At 39.1% G+C, this 20,864-nt stretch overlaps 1 protein-coding gene across 13 annotated transcripts in view; it reads right to left on the reverse strand.

Moving 5' to 3' along the window:
• The window catches only part of MARK3 (microtubule affinity regulating kinase 3), a 107,699-nt gene that overhangs the window by 74,864 nt on the left and 11,971 nt on the right, over positions 1-20,864 (reverse strand). For 12 of the 13 annotated variants that reach the window (XM_067721394.1, XM_067721217.1, XM_067720793.1 and 9 more), the window contains exon 2: positions 11,718-11,909. In XM_067721394.1, the coding sequence (XP_067577495.1) occupies positions 11,718-11,909 (192 nt within the window). Of the gene's footprint in view, positions 1-11,717; positions 11,910-20,864 lie in introns of those variants that run through there. The other variant, XM_067721464.1, reaches the window with a different exon arrangement.

A 20,864-nucleotide genomic window follows, 5' to 3' on the forward strand; every position in this document is an offset into this window, starting at 1 on the left:
AGCTTAAAGAGCAGAAATTTATTTTCTCACAGTTGGAAGCTGGAAGTCAGAGGTCGGGGTGCCAGCATGGGCAGTTCCTCTTGGCTTGCAGATGACCACCTTCTCACTGTGTCCTTACAAGTGGAAGAAAGCAAGCAAGCTCTCTGGTGTCTCTTTTTATAAGGACACTAATCCTATCAGATCGGGGCCTACCCTTATGACCTAGTTTAACCTAATTATTTCCACAAAGGCCCTACCTCCAAACAGGCTTTAACATCTAAATTCTAGGGGACACAATTCAGTCTACAGCAACGGAGAACAAGCCTATCAACTATAACAGCTCCCTACAAAATAAAACTTCAAATCAAAACCTAACAATACAAACAAAATGGGTGAATGGCACAAGCACAGGGTGGAGTAAAAGAGGCACACACAAAATAATAAATACTGTATGATTTCCATTGTAAAATTTTAAGAGAAAAAAACAGAATATGGTGTTTTAGAAGTCAGGATAGTGGTTATCTTGGGGAGGAAGGCCAGTGAAATGATTAGAAGGAGGTACAAAGGAGGACTTCTGGGGTTCAAGTCATGGTATATTTTTGCCCTGGGTCATGGTTAAGCAAATGTTTACACTTTTTCTGGATGTGTGCTATATATCAATAAGGAGTTAATTTTTAAAAGTCAGTGATGACTTTAAAAAATTATAGTGAAGTCAATAGATAATGATGCCTAAAACTGAAAAAATAATTAAGAATAAAACATGCTATTAAAATATATGAAAGTAAAACATAAAGAATCAGTTTGAAAGACTGAAAGTGGCCATCTTAGGAGATTAGGAAATTGTGGGAGGGGGCAGGGAACACATTAAAAAAAAAAGCCTTGACTCTTTAAACTGTATAATATATAATTAACTTGAATAAAAATAACAATGAAAAGCTCCTTCATACCCATAATGAGGACATTCAGTTAAAGATGGCATACTAATCACATGCATTCTCTCTTCTTCCACCTGACAGTCCAATTAAACAATAAAGACAAAATGACAAAGAATGGCAAAGAGAATGGGAGAGGTGGCATCAGCAGACAAGTGACTTTAAATAATTTCTGGGGGACAAAAATCAGAGGCATCCAGAGCAGGGCACACACAAGCCTAGAGTATGCTCTAAGAAGGGTACAATCCAGGAAAAACTTAGTAATGACCAGAGAAAATAACTCAGTGCCTTGAATACGGAAGGTCCCAGCAAAAGGCCAACTTTCCTCCCAGCCACCGTGAAGCCAAGCCAGGCACCGGAGCAGCACCTTCCACACACCTCATGTAGAGAGCTCTCAACGTGCTTCGTATTTCTCTGCTCTTAAAAACGTTTTCAAAAATCAGACATCTGAGGAAAGCCCATACCCTTTTCTAATACCCCTTCCCATACATCTGTTGTTAGGGGAAAACACCAGTAACAATTAACCCTCCTCCTTCAGAAAAAAAAGGACAGTTGATTCACGTTATTCACGGTAATTACATTCTATGAAGTCACTCTGAACACTGGACTAGTGAATGCTGAACCACTGTTCCTAGGGGGAAGGAGTTAAAACTCCTGTGAGCCCCTGGTCATAACATTTTCATCAACTGATCAATACATAATCTTGTTTTATGTGTGTTTCTGTTTAAGGATACCTCATTTACTATACATTATTGATTCATTAACACTGAACAGCACTATCTAACTCATGCCTGAATGAAGTTTACCTAACAAATGTATTTTCTCTGTAAGGCACGTCAAAGCCTTGCACTTAGGAACACTGGCTAATACCTCAGCCCTACAGTTGGGGGCCATTTTAAACAATAAAATCACCAACAAAATGCACAAAGATGTGGAAAATGTGTACTAAATAACCACAAAAAGGGCATCTGTTTATAGTACGAAGGCTGAAAGGCAGAGTGTCACCTTGTTGGGCCTCAGCTGGGGAAACGCACAGTAAGCAATTCAAACTTTTTACTGCTCTGTGCGTGTCTGAAAAAGACTGCAAAAGCACAGCGAGTACTGATTTTTGGGATTACAAATAATTTGTAGTATGTGAATTTGCAAGTATGGAATTTGTGAATAATGGGATTGACTGTATCTGTTCCGAAGATGGATAGTGATGGTTGCAAACACTGCAAATGTACTTAATGCCACTGAGCTGCACTTAAAAACGGCTACAATGGTAAATGTTATGCATATTTTACCACAATAAAAAAAAAGTGTCACAACTATGTAATTAAGTGATTTTTAATTTGTGGGAACTGGGTTTATGTGAATACTCCACAATGAACCATGATGATCATCTTTACCATTTTCAGCTGTATCTGTTATCAGACTTATACTAAGGCTATCTTTACCGTCCTGCTTGCTCACTTCCAAAACAAATAGTTATTGAGTATTTAGAGGCCAAGGATAAATGAGGTTCAAGACTGAATCTTTTTCCCTCTGGCCTCTCTCTGGTTTCTCCTCTAGTGTAGGAGAGAGGACACAGACTGACAATAAAAGCATACAGCCACAAGAGCACAATAACAAGCTGAGAAGACAACAGTGGGAAAGCTATTTCAATAACTTTCTGAAAGAGAGAGAAGAGACAACAGAGGAAAGGACACTATAACCAGAAACAGTGTGATTTCCCCAGCATGACTTGGAAAGGGCTCTAGACTTGGAGGTCCCAGGGGACCAAAGGCGACAGGGGAGCTGCTGGGCTAATTCCAAAGTCAAAAGTCTGTATAAAGAATGCTGCTGCTCCCCAACCAAACCAATGACCACCGGTTCTTAAGGGACTGTAAACTTACTCTGCGGAGAAGACAAACGAGGCTCTGGACTCAAGGTCAACAGGCCCAGGAGAGGGCAAGAGTGAGGCATGGAGATGAAAAGGGGCGGGGGGGGGGGGGGGCGGAGATTAAGTGTCAGACTGCCGCTGAGGGGTGGGACCATGGCTCCTCTCGGGCAGAACAGAAGATTCTTAACCTAGAGAACAGAATGGTCCCAGAGAAGAGATCTAAAGACAAAGATATCTGGGTACTCCAATAAAAGCACTGGATGACTCCCAAAGGAAAGTTCTGTGGTCAAACATATCCTATACATGCAAACCAGCTTCTGATCAGCTTCTTAGGGTTCCACCTTAAACAGACACAGACAACCAGGGGTTACCAGATTCCAAAGAAAGTCTCTGTATGAAAGACAGACACCAAGAAAGAATCCCAGAGAAAAGAGAAACAATGTAGGGAGCAAAAAATCTACTTAAAAAAAAAAAAAAAGAAGAAGAAAGCTTTTACTATCCTCAGAGAGTTAACAGAAGAAACAGTATTGATACCAGAACTGGATACTACAAAGACAAATATCAGAAAAGGAAAGAGCTAGGAGGAGGACACATGCAGGGACTCAAACAAATTTAACAGAAAGATTGGAAGATAAAGTTAAAGACATCACTCAGAAAGTAAAATAGAAACAGAGACAGAAAACCAAGACAGATAGATAGATAGATAGATAAATAAGTAAATAAAATAAATAATCAAGGTTCTTGGGAATTCCCTGGCAGTCCAGTGGTTAGGACTCGGCACTTTCACTGCTAGGGCCCAGGTTCAATCCCTAGTCAGGAACTAGGATGCTGTAAACCACATGACACAACCAAAAAAAAAAAAGGAATTCTAGAATGACGATTTTTAAATAATAAAATGAGACAATTCTCCAGAACTGAAAGATAAGAATGTTTATATTGAAAGGGTTCAATGAGCACCAGGAACAAAGAATGAAGACCAACTCCTTGGCACTTCACTGTGAAATTTCTCAACAGCATGGATAAATGAGAAGAGTCTAAAAAGCTGCTAGAAAGGTGGAGGGAAAAGCCATTTACACTGTTTTACTCTAGACTTTGTAACTACCAATATCGGAAAACCCACAATGATCTTAATCTTGAGTTTCCCACTCTCTAACCACCTCCTCCTAACTTTCCCACCCACCCACTCTAGAATCCCAGTAACTATCTGAACTCACCGGGATCCACAGCCATTGATCCCACCACCTTCTTATGGTCTGCCTTCTCCCTCAAGTACTTACTTCCTACTTAAATCTATTGTCTTTAATTGAAATCACTCCCTTGGGTATTCCAAATCAATGCCCTTGCTCTGTTTCCATTTCACTACTTACTATAATAAAATCCCAACCATCTACAAATGCTATGCCTGTGTCTGGTTAACTGAATGTTGCTGGACAGTAAATTACATCCAGGCTGTCTATTCTCGATTTAAATCCATGATCAGTAACCTCAGGGAAGTGTTAAGGCTGCCTGGTAATTCTACTATATTTCTCAGTCCATTCACTCTCCTACTAACCTGTTAATTACTGTAACTTTCTCAGATCTCTAATATCTCCTATCTCCTTGACAGTCACATTCTTAGTTGGTAATCTTGCTTTCTATTTTACTGAAAAAAGAGCTGCAATGAGAAGAAAACTTCTCAAGCTCCCACCCTCATATAGAACCACTCACCTGCAGAATATTGGCATAGTACCCTCTACTTTCCTCCTACTTCTAAGGACTGTCCACGTTATCCAAAGACAACACCTCTACCACCCCCTCTCACCCATTCCAGCACGTCTCCTCAAAGCACCATTTTCACCCTTTCCCTTAAATTATTCCCATTAGCAGACAAACATGTTGGTATTTTGCCCATCTTTTTTTTTTTTTTTTTTTTTTGTGGTACGTGGGCCTCTCAGTGTTGCGGCCCCTCCCGTTACGGAGCACAGGCTCCGGACACGCAGGCTCAGCAGCCATGGCTCACGGGCCCAGCCGCTCCGCAGCACGTGGGATCTTCCCGGACCGGGGCACGAACCCGTGTCCCCTGCATCGGCAGGCGGACTCTCAACCACTGCTCCACCAGGGAAGCCCTTGCCCATCTTTTAAAAAATATCTTGGCCTGACATCTCCCTGTAGCCACTACCCCATTCATCTGTGCCGTGAAAGCGCTATCTTGCTGTTTTTAACCTCTACCCACCTATTCTCTCTTGAACTAATATGTTACATCATATGCATCGGTACTGCAAGGTATTTGAAAGATATGTTGGATCAATTTGCAGAAAATACATAGAACCATGAGAAAGTTGAAAAAAAAACCCCACAAAAGTTGAGGCAACTATTAATTCTAGAAAAAATAAAAAATTATATAAGAAAATAAATTATTGTGGTCCAACACTGAACAACATTTACATAGCTTGATTAAGTTAAAAAAATCTAACTTTAACCAAATATATCATTGCAATAGAAAGGCTGAGGAAAGGAAAGTAGATGTGGAAGTGAATCATAAGAAAGCTATATCCATCTTCCATAAGGGGAAAGTCAGTGATGTCTACAATTATAAATCAGGAGATAACCAAAAGACTATCAGAAAAAAGAGCCTAGAAAATTGAAAGTAGGAGCCTTTGATTAATGGTACTGAATGATAAAGAGGAGGCAAAGAAAGTCTGATTTCAGTTACAAGCTTTTTAGTATTATTTGACTTTTTAAGCTATACGCATGTATTACTTTGGAAAATAATTTTTTAAGGCAGTAAAAAAACAGTCTCAATTAAGTACCAAATGACAGATACAAGTGAGTTCTTCTGTAGTTCATGTTAGGGGAGAGATCCCTAGGGGCCTATGAAAATAACTATGGGGAAAAATGAACTTGAAAGAAAAACTTGACTTGAAAGAAAACTGTAATATTAAAACAAACAATTATTTCAAAAACCAAAATAATCTTCAGCTGTGAAAAGCTAGCCAAAACCAAGACAGAAGATGGAACTAACATCCCCAAATCCCAAATATGGGATAGCTGCTTCTATGACAATAGGTAGCATTTTCATCAAAGAGTTAAATCAGATGAATTTTATGACTGGTGCCTGTATTTTTAAATATATATAAAATAAGGATTTTGGTGTTTTTCTGGTCTAAAAATTAAGAACCATCCTAGAGAGACAGGTCTCATCTACAGCGGACTTCTACCACAATCATTCTATTTAAAGACTTGATTAGAAACTGTTCACTAGATGTAAGACGTTCTCTTGGTTATAATTCATTAATCTAATTTGTCTGTTCACAGGAGTTCCCTGGCGGTCCAGTGGTTAGGATGCGGCGCTCTCACTGCCAAGGGCCTGGATTCAATCCCTGGACGGGGAACTAAGATCCCAAAAAGTCATGCGGTGCGCATCCCACCCCCCACAAAACAGACAAATAAAACAGAAAAAACCCACAAAAACTAATTTGTCTGTGCAGTAAAAATGCCATTCTTCCATCACATAAATTTTCATGAGTATCTTTTATGTTCACAATGTCCTTGTGATGTAAGTGCATGATATAGATTATCCCCACTCTCTTCTTTCAGGGAATTCTTTCCACTATATAATTCTACTACATTGCTAGTCTTATCCTCATGACAGCAATTAAAACTGTCTCTTTAACATATAGTAACTCTTTATCTCCTACTGAGTCAGAATGAATTAAGTCTCTGAATCACCAACACCACTTGCTGGTGCACTCTGGGTTTCCTTTAGTGCTCTTACTACCTCAATAGGAAAGATACATCACATTCCCATAAAAGGGCAAGAGAATGCTGATGGAAAAACTTTAGTTTCTAGTGGGCTGAGAACAGTACCAAGTGATAAAAATAATAACTAGACTAGAGTTTTAAGTTTCTTTAGGAATATTATACTATAATAAACCTGTAATAAAACCAACTTTCTAGAAAAACTTCAGTTTTTTACCATATGACCCAGCAATCCCACTCCTGGGTTATCTTAGAGAAATAAAATTTTATGTTCACACAGAAACCTGTACAGGAATGTTTATAGCAGTTCTATTCATAATTGCCAAACATGAAAACAACTCAAATGTCCTTTAGTGTAGGAGTGGATACAAACTGTGGTCCAGTCACATAATGGAATACTACTCAGCAATAAAAAAGAACACACTGGGCTTCCCTGGTGGCGCAGGGGTTGAGAGTCCGCCTGCCGAAGCAGGGGACACGGGTTCCTGCTCCGGTCCAGGAAGATCCCACGTGCTGCGGAGCGGCTGGGCCCGTGGGCCATGGCCGCTGGGCCTGCGCTCCGCAGTAGGAGAGGCCGCGACAGTGAGAGGCCCGCGTACCGCAAAAAAAAAAAAAAAGAACTAAGAATACTATATGCAACAAACTGGATCAATCTCAAAGGCATTAGAGAAGATATACTGTATGATCTCATTTACTTAACAGACTTGAAACAAACAAAATTATGAGGATGAAGAATAGACAGGTGGTTGTAGGAGGTTATGATGGGGGAGGGAGCAACCATAAAGGGACCACAAGGGAATTTTCTGAGGTAATGGGACTGTTCTGTATCTTGATTACGGTACTGGTAACATCAATCTATAAATGTGTTAAAATTCATAGAACTGTACATCAAAATAAAAAATGATGTATAATTTAAAAAATAACATCAACTTGCTTAATTCTGATATCCAAAATGAGAGTAAGTTCAAAAGGTGCTCAGATACAAGATGTTATGCAAATTTGGTAGCCTCATATATTCACAAACCCCATTCACAACAGCAACAAAAATTATAAAACACTTTGGAATGAACATAACAAGAACTATGCAAAATCCAGATGAAGAAAATTATGAACCTTAAAAACAAAATCGAGACACACTTCATAAGCCTGGATAGAAACACTTGGTATCATTAAAACAGCAAATTGCCTCCCAAATCAGTTTATAAATTCAATTAATTTCATCAAAATTAATCCAATCAAAATTCCAGTAAGGCTGTTTTTAGAACATGGCAACCTATTTCTAAAATTCATCTGACTGGGTGTTCCCTGGGGGTCCAGTGGTTACCACTCAGCACTGTCACTGCCATGGCCTGGGTTCAATCCCTGGTCGGTGAAGTATGATCCCGCAAGCTGTATGGTGCCACCAAAATAATGAAATGGAATGAAATGAAATGAAATAAAATTCATCTGACAGAGTAAACTGCAAAAAAGAGCAATGAAATTTTTAAAAAATAAGAATAATCAGCAGGGGACTTAACCTACTCCAAAAAAATCAAAACGTACAATCAAAAGGTGCAGTAATAAAAACACCATGATATGGGTACAAAACTAAATAAATGAAATCAGAGAAACAAAAGGGAATTTAAATAAACGGGGGGGAGAGAACAGATGATCTGGGACAAGCAGTAATGCACACAGGGGAAAAAAAATTAGAGCCCTACACCTCATACTAATCCCCCAAAACACATACCAAATGAATTAAACATTCAGATGCCAGCCACAGGAGTATTTGAAGAAAAAACAGAATCAATTTAAAAAATCCTGGAAGTAAACCTTTCTCACCAAGACATGAAACCCAGACAGATCAGACTGATGTCTGAAACACATAAAATGTTTAAATCGCTAAAATTTTAAAAGAGAAAAAGAAAAATGGATAAAGGATATACAACAGGAAACTTATTTTAAAAAGAAAATGACACAAATATACGAAAATATCATCAATCTAAGTAGTTATCAGGAAAAAGCAATCTTTTTTTAAAAATAGATTTATTGCTCATCTGATAGACAAAAATTATCTACAATGTTAGTAACGGTGTAGAAAAATGGGCACTCTCTCATTCCGGTAGGGCTAACAAAACAGTAAAACGTTCTCTCAAAACCAATTTAGCAGTACCTATTACAGTATCAAATATTCATCCCCTCTGACCCAGGACCTCCACACTTCTAGGAATTTATCCTACAGAAACACTCTTAACGAGAGCACAGAAAGTTATGTTAAAGAATGTTCACTGCAGATATTTGTAATAGCAAAAAAATCAGAAACCACCCAATGCCCACCAACGGGGGTGAACTACGGCACCAGCACACACTGGAAGATGACGTTCCATTAAACATAATGTCAGATCTATGAGCACTAAGATCCAGACGTGATCAAGTATGTTGCTAAGAAAAATTACCATTAAGTCCCATGAGTCCCTTTTTGTTAAAATAAACAAAAAGTTACTGTGTATATAAAAAACTGTGGTAATCTACACCAAACTGCTGAAAATGATCCTCTTTGAGGAGAGAAAGTTTAAGGAATTTTATTTTCTACATAACGAATTTCTATAATGTTTACATTTTATATGATTCTGGTTAAGACCTACAATAGGGGGAAAAATTGTTTATTTCAAATTTTTAAAAAAGTGTTTTAATTTACGCACTATCTAGTCAGATTCAAGCCATTTCTGGAGAGAGAACCTACTAGATATAAACATGGTAAGCCACACTCCAGCACACATGTTATGTAAAAGGGGAGAGGGTCTGTCTGTCCCACTCCTCTTTTAACCCACCATCTCTACCTATGGAAGGAAACTGGCCAAGCAACCACTCGAGATTGGTGGGGGAAATAAACTCAGAGGTTTTGTTCCTTATTTCAAAAATTTTTGATCAAGGGCAGCAAAGAAACCTGCACCCATTCATGCTATTTACTGATTCCAAAAGCAGTCCAGGCATCTCTACAACCAGGAGTCTTAACCAGGGAACTGTCACTAAAATTGAGATGAAATGTGAAGAGGCAAATTTTTAGTTACAGTCTTTACTTAAGACTGTAGTCTTAAGTAAAGACTTTAGTCTTTACTTTAGTAAAGTCTTTAGTAAGTCTTTACTCTAGTTAGCAAAGACCAATGCTCCCCAACCTTCTTCAGGTCCCAGCACACACAGAAAATCAGAATATTTGTAGGGCAAATTGTAGCAAACCCAGGGTGGGTCCTGCTCCAGCAGCCCTCAGCATGGTGGGCTGCAGGCATCAGTACCATGGCACATCGGTAATACCACCTTGGCACACATATCAGGAGGCTTTGGTACATGGGAAGCATTTCTTTATAAAGCTTCCTTCAAAAGTAACATGAAATTCATTCAATAAATATTTATTAAGTACCTAATATGTGCCAAGCATGATAAAGTACTGATGTCTACCCTATAGACTAGAGGGGGAAGACAGGTTAATAAGCAATTCCAACATAATTGTAATTGTAATAGTAAAACATAATTGTTTATGTAATTTTAATAGTAAAACATGCTATCTAAGGAAAGTATCAGGATTTTTAACATGAATCCCATGCCTGGGGAAAGGGAGTCTGTCAATGACTACTTTCCAGAAGAAGTGACTCCTGTACAAAAGGGTGAAGTGTATTTTAGGCAAAGGAATTGCAGGTACAAAGATCCAAATGCAATAAACTATGTCAAAAATAAAGAAAAAGGCAGAACGGTTCTCTACTGCATAAGTAGAATGTGAGGAGGGAGTTAGTTTAGTAGCAGTTTCGTAAAAAAATATTTATTTATTAATTATTATTATTTTTGGCTGTGTTGGGTCTTAGTTGCTGCACTAAGACCTTTCTCTAGTTGCGGCAAGCAGAGGCTACTCTTCGTTGCAGTGAGTGGGCTTCTCATTGTGGTGGCTTCTCTTGTTGCAGAGCACGGGCTCTAGGCGCCCAGGCTTCAGTGGTTGTGGCACGTGGGCTCAGCAGTTGTGGCTCGCGGGCTCTAGAGCGCAGGCTCAGTAGCTGTGGAGCACGGGCTTAGTTGCTCCGTGGCATGTGGGGTCTTCCCGGACCTGGGATCAAACCCGTGTCCCCTTGCATTGGCAGGCGGCTTCTTAAACACTGCACCACCAGGGAAGTCCCTATTAATTATTTTATTATCTATTTATTTTGGCTGTGCCAGGTCTTAGGTGAAGCAGGCAGGATCTTCACTGCAGCATGTGGGATCCTTTAGTTGCATCATGCGGACTCTTAGTCGCGGCATGCATGCAGGATCTAGTTCCCCGACCAGGGACTGAACCCAGGCCCCCTGCACTGGGAAAGTGGAGCCTTACCCACTGGACCACCAGGGAAGTCCCTAGTAGCAGTTTTTGGTTTTTAATTAACTTATTTTTATTATTTTTAAATTTTTGGCTGCGTTGGGTCTTCGTTGCTGTGCGTGGGCTTTATCTAGTTGCAGTGAGCGGGGGCTACTCTTCATTGTGGTGTGCAGGCCTCTGATTGCGGTGGCTTCTCTTGCTGCTGAGCACCGGCTCTAGGCACATGGGCTTCAGTACTTGTGGCCCGTGGGCTCCACAGAGCAGGCTCAGTAGTTGTGGCCCACGGGCTTGGTTGCTCCACAGCATGTGGTATCTCCCCGAACCAGGAATCGAACCCGTTTCCCCTGCATTGGCAGGCATATTCTCAACCACTGGACCATCAGGAAAGTCCCCCTAGTAGCAGTTTTAATGGAAGCGTTTTTAATAAATACGGCATGTGGTTGAGTAGAAAGCCAATATCACAAAAATTAGGAAAGCATGTGCCTTCCTGCACAATAACCTATCAAACATAAGCTATGAGAAAAGTATTTGGGGAGATGAAGAAACTTCTTGAGGATAAGTCTATAAAAACAGACAACACTATTGATTTTTTCAAGCACCATGAGCTTATAATGAAGTTAAAAATTTTTACTGTGGTGGTACACATTTACCACTGAAAAAGAACACTACCTCTTTTTAAATGCAGAAGATTATTCAAACTCAATATAATCTTTATAACATTTAAAGAAATGAGAAAGCAAAAGAACTCCCACATAATTAATACATAAGCTTCTTGTTCTTAAAAAAATGTTTAATTAGCCCAAATATATACATTCTTTTTCTTTCTCTCACATGGAACTAAACAGAGCAAGTGTACTAACAGAAATCAAGCATAATTTGTATTTACCTCTCTGCCTGTAAGGATGTGTCTTGCCAATTTCACTTTTGCAAAATTCCCCTTGCCGATTGTTTTCAACAGTCTGTAGTTTCCAATGTGAGGTTGTTCATCTGCACAGGAAGCTACAGAGTTTCTACATCGTGCTCCAGAGCGCCCAGTGCGAGAGGTAACTTCTTGCCGCCCGTCTCCATGTGACGTGTGCTACAATAAAACATACAACAAACATTAGGAAATGAGAGACCCACGGTACTTGACAAGTTTTAAGAGCCTCTAGTTGAAGAAACAAAACATCACTGCTTTAATTTTAATCCCAATACATGTGGCACTTCAAAGGGATTTGCCCACCTGATATAAAGTTGTGAGGAAAACAAGAAAATGCTAAGAGAAATACCAAGTGTTGAAATTCAACTGGGTGTTCAGAAAGAAAGGAGATATTCTCTGTGTGTGGCTGTAACATAAAATAAGATAAACAGGACTGCCTTACAGTCGTAAAGAGCTTAACGTTTCCATTGTAAAACAACTATACTCCAATAAAAATTTTTAAAAAAAGAACTTGACTTTTTCATATGCTATTAAATGTACCAGCATATATAATCTTTAACACACCCTGTGATGCAGGCAGAACAGCTAATATCACCATTCACCAGATGAGGATACCCTGAGATTTATTCACTGCCACATCACTAGTGAGAAATTCAAAGAGAAACTAGATTCCCAACTTCTTTCTAAACTATGCTGCTAACAATAATTTAAAACAATGTGTTTAAAGACACAGCCAGACTCTGTAGTCCCTGACAAATGTTTGTTGAAGAGATGAATACAGTACTCAATATACTCCATAAAGGTAAAACAAATCATATATGCCTCTGACCATATTAAATATAAAGGTACGAGAGATACAAATGCCTGATGTGTACAATTCTGTACGTAGAAGCAGCCAGCTGCCTAGTGCTTCCTCTTTCCCCTAGTGCCCAAAGGATGCCATGCCCCACTGCCTACTTTTCATGGCTGCTAACTCCTTCCTGCTCAAGGAAGGCCTCTCACTCTCACGACACTCTACAAAGACACTTTCAACCTCTTTCATTCTTTTCTCTTTTCCAACTTTTTGTCCAGGAAAATGTCCCTTGTTTCTCATGCTCTCTCTCTCTCTACCTATAGGTCAAAACAAGCCTGATTCTAGGTGATAAACCTAAGAAACTACACTTTGTAACACACTCATATCAAGGAAAACAGAAAAACAAGTATTTTACAGTAAAAGCGTAAGAATTTGTGCCATCAACTTAAGTCCTCAAAAGATGTCCTTTTCAGAATGCCCACGTTAATTTCTATCTACTTTTTCATATTCCTCTAAGTAAATCTCTGTCCCTCATGTACCAGGTTTTGGGATAGGTTCTCTTCTGTTTTATTCAATTATCACATAATACTGCATTGCAAACAACAATTTCTATGTTTTTTACTGTAAATGTATATTTTAGGTTAAACAGACTTTTACAAACTGGTCACAAATCTAAACAACTCTGTTCCTATAACAAAAAGATTCTAATTTCCAAATTACAAAACAGCCTATTATAGGGTCTCCCCTGGTGGTTCAGTGGTTACAAATCCGCCTGCCAATGTGGGGGACACAGGTTCGAGCCCTGGTCCAGGAAGATCCCACATGCCGCGGAGCAACTATGCCCGTGTGCCACAACTACTGAGCCTGCGCTCTAGACCCCGCGAGCCACAACTACTGAGCCTGCGTGCCACAACTACTGAAGGCCATGTGCCTAGAGCCTGTGCTCCACAACAAGAGAAGCCACCGCAACGAGAAGCCCGCATGCCACAACAAAGAACAGCCTCCACTCGCTGCAACTAGAGAAAGCCCGTGCACAGCAACAAAGACCCAATGCAGTCAAAAATAAATAAAATAAATAAAATTTTAAAAATAGCCTATTATAAACGAGGACTTGATTAAAGAAAAAACTAAAATAACTAAGTTATTACACTAAGGCTTTACGCAAAATAGGTGTATTGTAATGCAAATTTTTATAGATCTGCTGGAGTACAGTTTTTAAAAAATTTTGATAACCATTATGTTTATTTCCAAACTAGATGTAAGTTTCATAAAAACAGGGACAGTAATTTATTGTTCCTTAGATCTTAGCAGTTGGCATATAACAGGTACTTAATAAGTACTGGAATGACTAAATAAATGATATCAAAATACTGATCACTGTAACATTCACATGGTTAAATTACGGGAAATTTTTATCTCCCAAATTTCTTTCTTCTATTCATTCATTCAAATATTTATCAAATGATAATGTATAATAGATTTTTAAAAATAAATTTATTCATTTATTTTTATTTTTGGCTGTACTGGGTCTTTGTTGCTGCACGCGGGCTTTTCTCTGGTTGCAGCGAGTGGCGGCTACTCTTCATTGTGCTGCACAGGCTTCTCAATGCAGTGGCTTCTCTTGTTGCGGAGCACAGGCTTTAGGCGCGTGGGCTTCAGTAGTTGTGGCACACAGACTCAGTAGTTGTGGCACACAGGCTTAGTCGCTCTGCAGCGTATGGGATCTTCCCGGACCAGGGCTTGACCCCATGTCCCCTGCACTGGCAGGCAGATTCTTAACCACTGCACCACCAGGGAAGCCCTGTATAACAGATGCTATATAAATATGAGCTGGGCACTTGTTTTGAGTGTTAGAAAGCAGTGCATAAAACAAAGTCCCTGTTCCTATGAGGTATATGTCAAGTGGTTTTACTATTTACGCAATGAAAATATAGTTTTAAAAATTACACTGCTATCCAAAATTTTGGTCAGAAAAGCTCTTTAAATGCAAACATACACTTTCTAATTTATATGTTTTATAAATTCAGCCCTTCATGTATTAAGTTTTATAGAGTAAGGTACAGTTAAACAGACAAAATATTAACTTTTATGCAAATCAACTGTCTTCTGCATGTAAAATAGAAATATCAGAAACTTAAAATTCATAGTCATCTAGTTTATACCTTTGCATACTCTCCGATCTACTTATAATAAAAACTAACTCCTTCTATATGTGGCTGTAACATAAAATAAGATAAACAGGACTGCCTTACAGTCGTAAAGAGCTTAACGTTTCCATTGTAAAACAACTATACTCCAATAAGAATTTTAAAAAAAAGAACGTGACTTTTTCATATGCTATTAAATGTACCAGCATATATTATCTTTAACACACCCTGTGATGCAGGCAGAACAGCTAATATCACCATTCACCAGATGAGGATACACTACATCCACTAGCATGTAACCTGCAGGAGAACACAGAGATCTTTGCCTGTTTTGTTCCTTATCAGATATTCCCAGAAATTGGAACAGTGCCTGGCACATAGTAGCTGTGCAATACATTGTTGCTGAATGAATGTTAAATGAATTCAAGGCCCTCTGTGATGTAATCCATGCCTCCTCTCCCGCTACATCATCCACTATTCTTTAGCATGATCCTCCCTCAGTTTGAGTGCCCTTTCTTCTCTTCAAACCTAAGAAAATCCTACTCATTCCCTTATGTTTGAGTCATCTGTCACCATCTTTATGAAGCCTTCCATGACTCTCCCTGCATTCCACCAGAATTTCTTTTCCTTTGGGCTCTGGATGTACTCTGCTTGTATCTATCTCTATTTGGCTACTTTGTTGTAGACAATTATCCACCACAATACACTGACTTCCCAGAGAAACTCACACCCCTCACTTGAGGTTCCCAAATAGCCATGTGCCTAAGATTGGTCAATGAGATATGAGTGAAAGTGACATGTCATTTCCATGCTGAAGCATTTACTGCCAGGGCTTGACTCCAGCCCTGTGGTCTTCTCTCCTGAACCCAGAACACTGTCCAAAGATGGAGGGTCACAGGACCAAATGGCCTGGAAATGGAGATCACTCTTCATGGAGTCAATGAAGTTGACAGTTTTTTTAAACTGTGTTAAGACACTAAGATTTTGGTCATGTATGTTACCTCAGCATAACCTAGCCTAACCTAATACACCCTTATGCAAATAAATAATCATAATACAAACCCAAAAGAAACCCGTACTTCCTCTTAAGAGTGTAAACTCATATAACAGATTGAAATATCTGATGTTTGTTAAATTCCAATAGTTACTGAACTTAGTATATTTAGTTTGATACATAAAGTCCTGAAATTTTAAAATCTAATGTGTTTAACTAAAAAATTCTCTCAGGGCTTCCCTGGTGGCGCAGTGGTTGGGAGTCCGCCTGCCGATGCGGGAGATGCGGGTTTGTGCCCCAGTCCGGGAGGATCCCACGTGCCGCGGAGCGGCTACACCCGCGGGCCATGGCCGCTGAGCCTGCGCATCCGGAGCCTATGCTCCGCAGCAGGAGGGGCCGCAGCAGTGAGAGGCCCGCGTACTGCCAAAAAAAAAAAAAAAAAAAGATAAAAAAAATTTCTCTCAAACAGAAGCAAATTAAATTGCCTTTTCTTGGCCTTCATTTTATTTTTCCCATGCATCCATCAGTGGCCCTAAAGAAGAAAAAATTTCCTAGCATTTTAACAAATAATTTTGAATTCTTGTACTATTAGCCAATTACTTCATGCTTGAATTTTTTTTCTCCCTAAGGTTACAATAAACCGAGGACCAAAAAAAAAAAAAAAAAAAAAGTTACATAATAGTAGCCACTTTTTGTGGCAGCACTAAACACACAACAGGCACTCAGAGCTGTTTAATCTCAAAGATTAAAGGAGTCCAGGGACTTTCCTGGTGATGCAGTGGTTAAAAATCCACCTGACAATGCAGGGGACACAGGTGTGAGCCCTGGTCCAGGAAGATCCCACATGCCGCGGAGCAACTAAGCCCGCATGCCACAACTACTGAAGCCGCGCGCCTAGAGTCCGTGCTCCGTAATAAGAGAAGCCACCGCAATGAGAAGGCTGTGCACTGCAACAAAGAGTAGCCCCTGCTCGCCGCAACTAGAGTAACCCTGCACACAACAACAAAGACCCAAGGCAGCCAAAAAAAAAAAAAAAGAAAAAAAGATTAAAGGAGTCCTGATCCTTCTCCTTCTCAAGGAATTGACCTGAACCACTTTATCCACCATGAAAACTAGAATATGGGCAGTGCTACTAAAAATTAGGCAGAATCAAGTCAAAGAGAGAACACTGTTAACAAATCCATAAAGTGTTCATTTTCAAACTAAAACTTCCGTTTAATGCAACACATTTAAGTTGCCAGGTAATATTAAGGAATGGGGCAAATACTGTAGGTATCTACTCAATATCCATTCCTCCCTTCTTCATTTCTAAGAGAAGCCAGATGTGTATTTGGGGAGGCAATATGGCCAGTGAAACTCCTGTTTTCCCAAATTTCCTTGGTAGCTGGAGGTAGCACATGGCTTAGTTCTGGTCAGTTCTCATTAGGGAAAGTCTACTGGGGGGGTCCTCGGAAAACTTTTTGTTTCTCATAAAGGGAGACAGGTACACTAGCACAGCCCCTTCCTCCCTTCTCCTGCCTTGAATGCAACGGTAACAACTAGAGCTATATAAGTTACCCTGTAGCCGTTAAGGTCTCAAATGTGAGAGAAAAGACAAAAATATTTTTAAAAACCACCAGCTCCACTATTACTGAACTGCTGAACCAAAGCTAGAAGCTGTCCAGACTTCTTTTGTGAGAAAAATAAACCCTTATTTGGTTAAGCCATCGTATAAGGTTTAGTTACTTTCAGCCAAAGCACTACTAAACTGTTACAGGGGCCATATCAATACTAATATAAGAGGCAGTAAGAAAAGTGAATGGGGAATGCACTCCATTTTATGTTATACATATTAGTTCTTCTTTAAAAATGTGTCTATATATTTGTGTGTGTGTGTGTGTATATACATATATAAATATATATATATAAAGCAGAAACTAACACACCACTGTGAAGCAATTATACTCCAATAAAGATGTTAAAAAAAAGTGTCTATATAAGAAAGAGCCATAGAACTACAAAAAGGCATCACCTCACACCGGTCAGAATGGGCATCATCAAAAAATCTACAAACAGTAAATGCTGGAGAGGGTGTGGAGAAAGGGAACCCTCTTGCATGGTTGGTGGGAATGTAAATTGGTACAGCCACTATGGAGAACAGTATGGAGGTTCCCTAGAAAACTAAAAACAGAGCTACTATATGATCCAGCAATCCTAATCCTGTGCGTATATCCGGAGAAAACCACAATTCAGAAAGATTCCTGTACCCCAATGTTCACTGCATAGCTGTTTACAATAGCCAGAACATGGAAGCAACCTAAATTGACGGAGGAATGGATAAAGAAGATGTGGTATATATATACCACATAGGACTTCCCTGGTGGTGCAGTGGTCAAGAATCCGCCTGCCAATGCAAGGGACACAGGTTCTACCCCTGGTCCAGGAAGATCCCACATGCCACGGAGCAGTGAAGTCCATGCGCCACAACTACTGAGCCTGTGCTCTAGAGCCCACGAGCCACAACTACTGAGCCCATGCACCGCAACTATTGAAGGCTGTGCGCCTAGAACCTGTGCTCTGCAACTGCAATGAGAAGCCCGCGCACCGCAACAAAGAGTAGCCCTCGCTTGCCACAACTAGAGAAAGCCCGCACACAGCAATGAAGACCCAATGCAGCCAAAAATAAATAAATAAAATAGATAAATTAAAAAAAAAAACAACTCAGAGAGAAAAAAGTGTCGTTATCTGTAGATGATATGATCTAACTGCAAACCAAAAGAATTGGAAATACCACTAGAACTCAAGAGAGAGCTTGGCAAGGTGCAAGATCAACCTATAACTACAGTTCCTTACACCAGTAGTAACCTACCACAAAATTTAACTAAAAATAAGTATTCATCATAGCAATAAAAACTAAAAAGTAGGTAGAAAGTAACTTATTTAAGAATATATAAGAACTCTGGAGAAAGCTTTAAATTTTTAATAAAAGACATAAAAGGTCCTCTGAATAAAGGGGAATTCTATATTCTTAGATAGATATTATACAATCTACCCAAATTAATCAATAAGTTCAATGCAATATGAATTAAAATTTCCAGCCAGTAATTTATGAGTAATCTTAAACTTACTCTAAAGTGTACATGGACGAATATTTCATGGCTGCCAGGTCAGCCTTGAAAAAGAAGTTAAAAAAAAAAGTTCAGAAATGAAAAGTGATCAAGGTTAAAACCAGTAACAAGATGTATCTCTTTCATTGCATCCTCTAAAAGCATGCACTGAGAGGGACACAACATCTTTTCTGTGGCATTCTTGCCAAAAATATATAACCTTAATCTAATTTTGAGAAAACATTAGACAAACTTAAATTGTGGGATCTTTGATTGGAACTTAGAACAGAAAAAGAACGCTGGAGAAAAACTGGTGACAATTCAAATTAGTTCTGCAGTCATCGTTAACGGTATCAGACCAATGTTAACTTTCTGGTTTTCATAACTGCACCATGGTTATCTAAGTGTTAACATCAGGGGAACCTGAGTGAAAAGTATACATGAACTCTGTACTAATCTTGCAATTTTAAGTCTAAAATTATTTAAAAATAACAAGTTCAACAGACAGATACATATAAAGGTACGTAGATTACATATATTACAAAGCCACGGTAATTTTTTAAAGAAAAGAAAACCTGTAGGGTATCGGCACAACAGAAAAACAGACCAATGCAACAAAATACAAAGCTAAAAGACACGAATGTATGGGAACACAAGATACAATGAAAGCAGTCCTATAAACCAGTGGGGAAAGGATGGACCACTGAATGGACAGCAGTGGGAAAACTGGTTCACGGTATCAGTCTACAGAGAAAAATAAAACTAGATCCCTACCTAAGTCCACACACAAAAGGCAGCCTCCCTTTTAATCTAGAGGGATTAAAAAATCTACATGTGAAAAGTAAAATGATAAAGGGTTAATGTGAAATGTGAGAGAATATATCCTTGTGAGCCAGGCATTTAAGCAAAACTTCAGAAGCACAAACATAAGGCAAACGTTGGTTACACCAAAATTAAGAATTTCTGTCCAATAAGGGTCTTATAGAAAGATGACAGAAGATACATGCAATGTCTAAAACCTACATCAGATTAATATCTAGAAAATCAAGGAACACCTAAGAATCTACAAGAAATAAACAACAACCAAATAGAAAAAGGGACAAAGGAAAAGCAGCAATTTACAGAAGGCCCCCAGAGCCAAGGAATATATAGACATACTAAAAACCATAGAGAAATGCAAGTTAATAATGAAGCAGCACATTAAACTACTTTAGTAGGCTGGAAAAAAAAATTAGAAAGCTGGACAATTCTAAATGTTGGAGGAACCAAGGAGACAAAAACCCCTGTGCACTACTGGCGGGAGGGTGGGCTGATAGAGCCATCCAGAAGAGCAACCTGGCACTATCTGACATTTCCTGTGACCCAAGAGGTCCACTCCTAGCTACACATCCCCAAGAAATTCTTACACAGCCTCCACAAGGGGACATGTATGAAGATATTCATTGCTGCATTGCATGGGGGGAGGGGGGAGGCGGCAGGTAGTCTACCCCAGAAAGTAGGTAAAATGTGGTAGGACTCATACCACAGAGTGCTATGCAGCAGTTAGAAGCAACAGATTCGATGCATAGATGAGACTATGCAATATTTACACAAAGTACAAAACATACACTTCTAAGAACACATACATGTACACGCATGACAATATATTAAAATGTTAGAACAGTAACTGTTGGAAGGATAAGGAAAATGACATATAGGGATTAACAGGAACAAATAAGCAAGAGAACAGCCTCACACTGTTCAGATCAAAGATACGACTTTTGCAGCTGAGTTTATGAAAACGTTTCCAAAAATATGAATAATAGGAAAGGGGAACTATTATTGTTCATATGCTTAAATTCAAATTGGTTTCACTTGTAATAAAACACTTATTACTGGCATAGCAAGTGAACTATCATAGTAATGAAATAAACTGAAAAATAATTTACTTGACCAATCCTCAGAAGAATAAGGCACAAATAAATTGTGGCTAAAGAAAACTTTGACTTGGTAGCTTTTGACCAGTTAATTATATGCTAAGCACTTACTAAGTAGCAGGCACTATAATGGGATAAAAGAAATAGAAAAGTATGGTGTCAAACTTTTAACACTCAT

The sequence above is a fragment of the Pseudorca crassidens genome, chromosome 1 (genome assembly GCF_039906515.1).
Source record: "Pseudorca crassidens isolate mPseCra1 chromosome 1, mPseCra1.hap1, whole genome shotgun sequence".
Classification (NCBI taxonomy): domain Eukaryota; kingdom Metazoa; phylum Chordata; class Mammalia; order Artiodactyla; family Delphinidae; genus Pseudorca; species Pseudorca crassidens.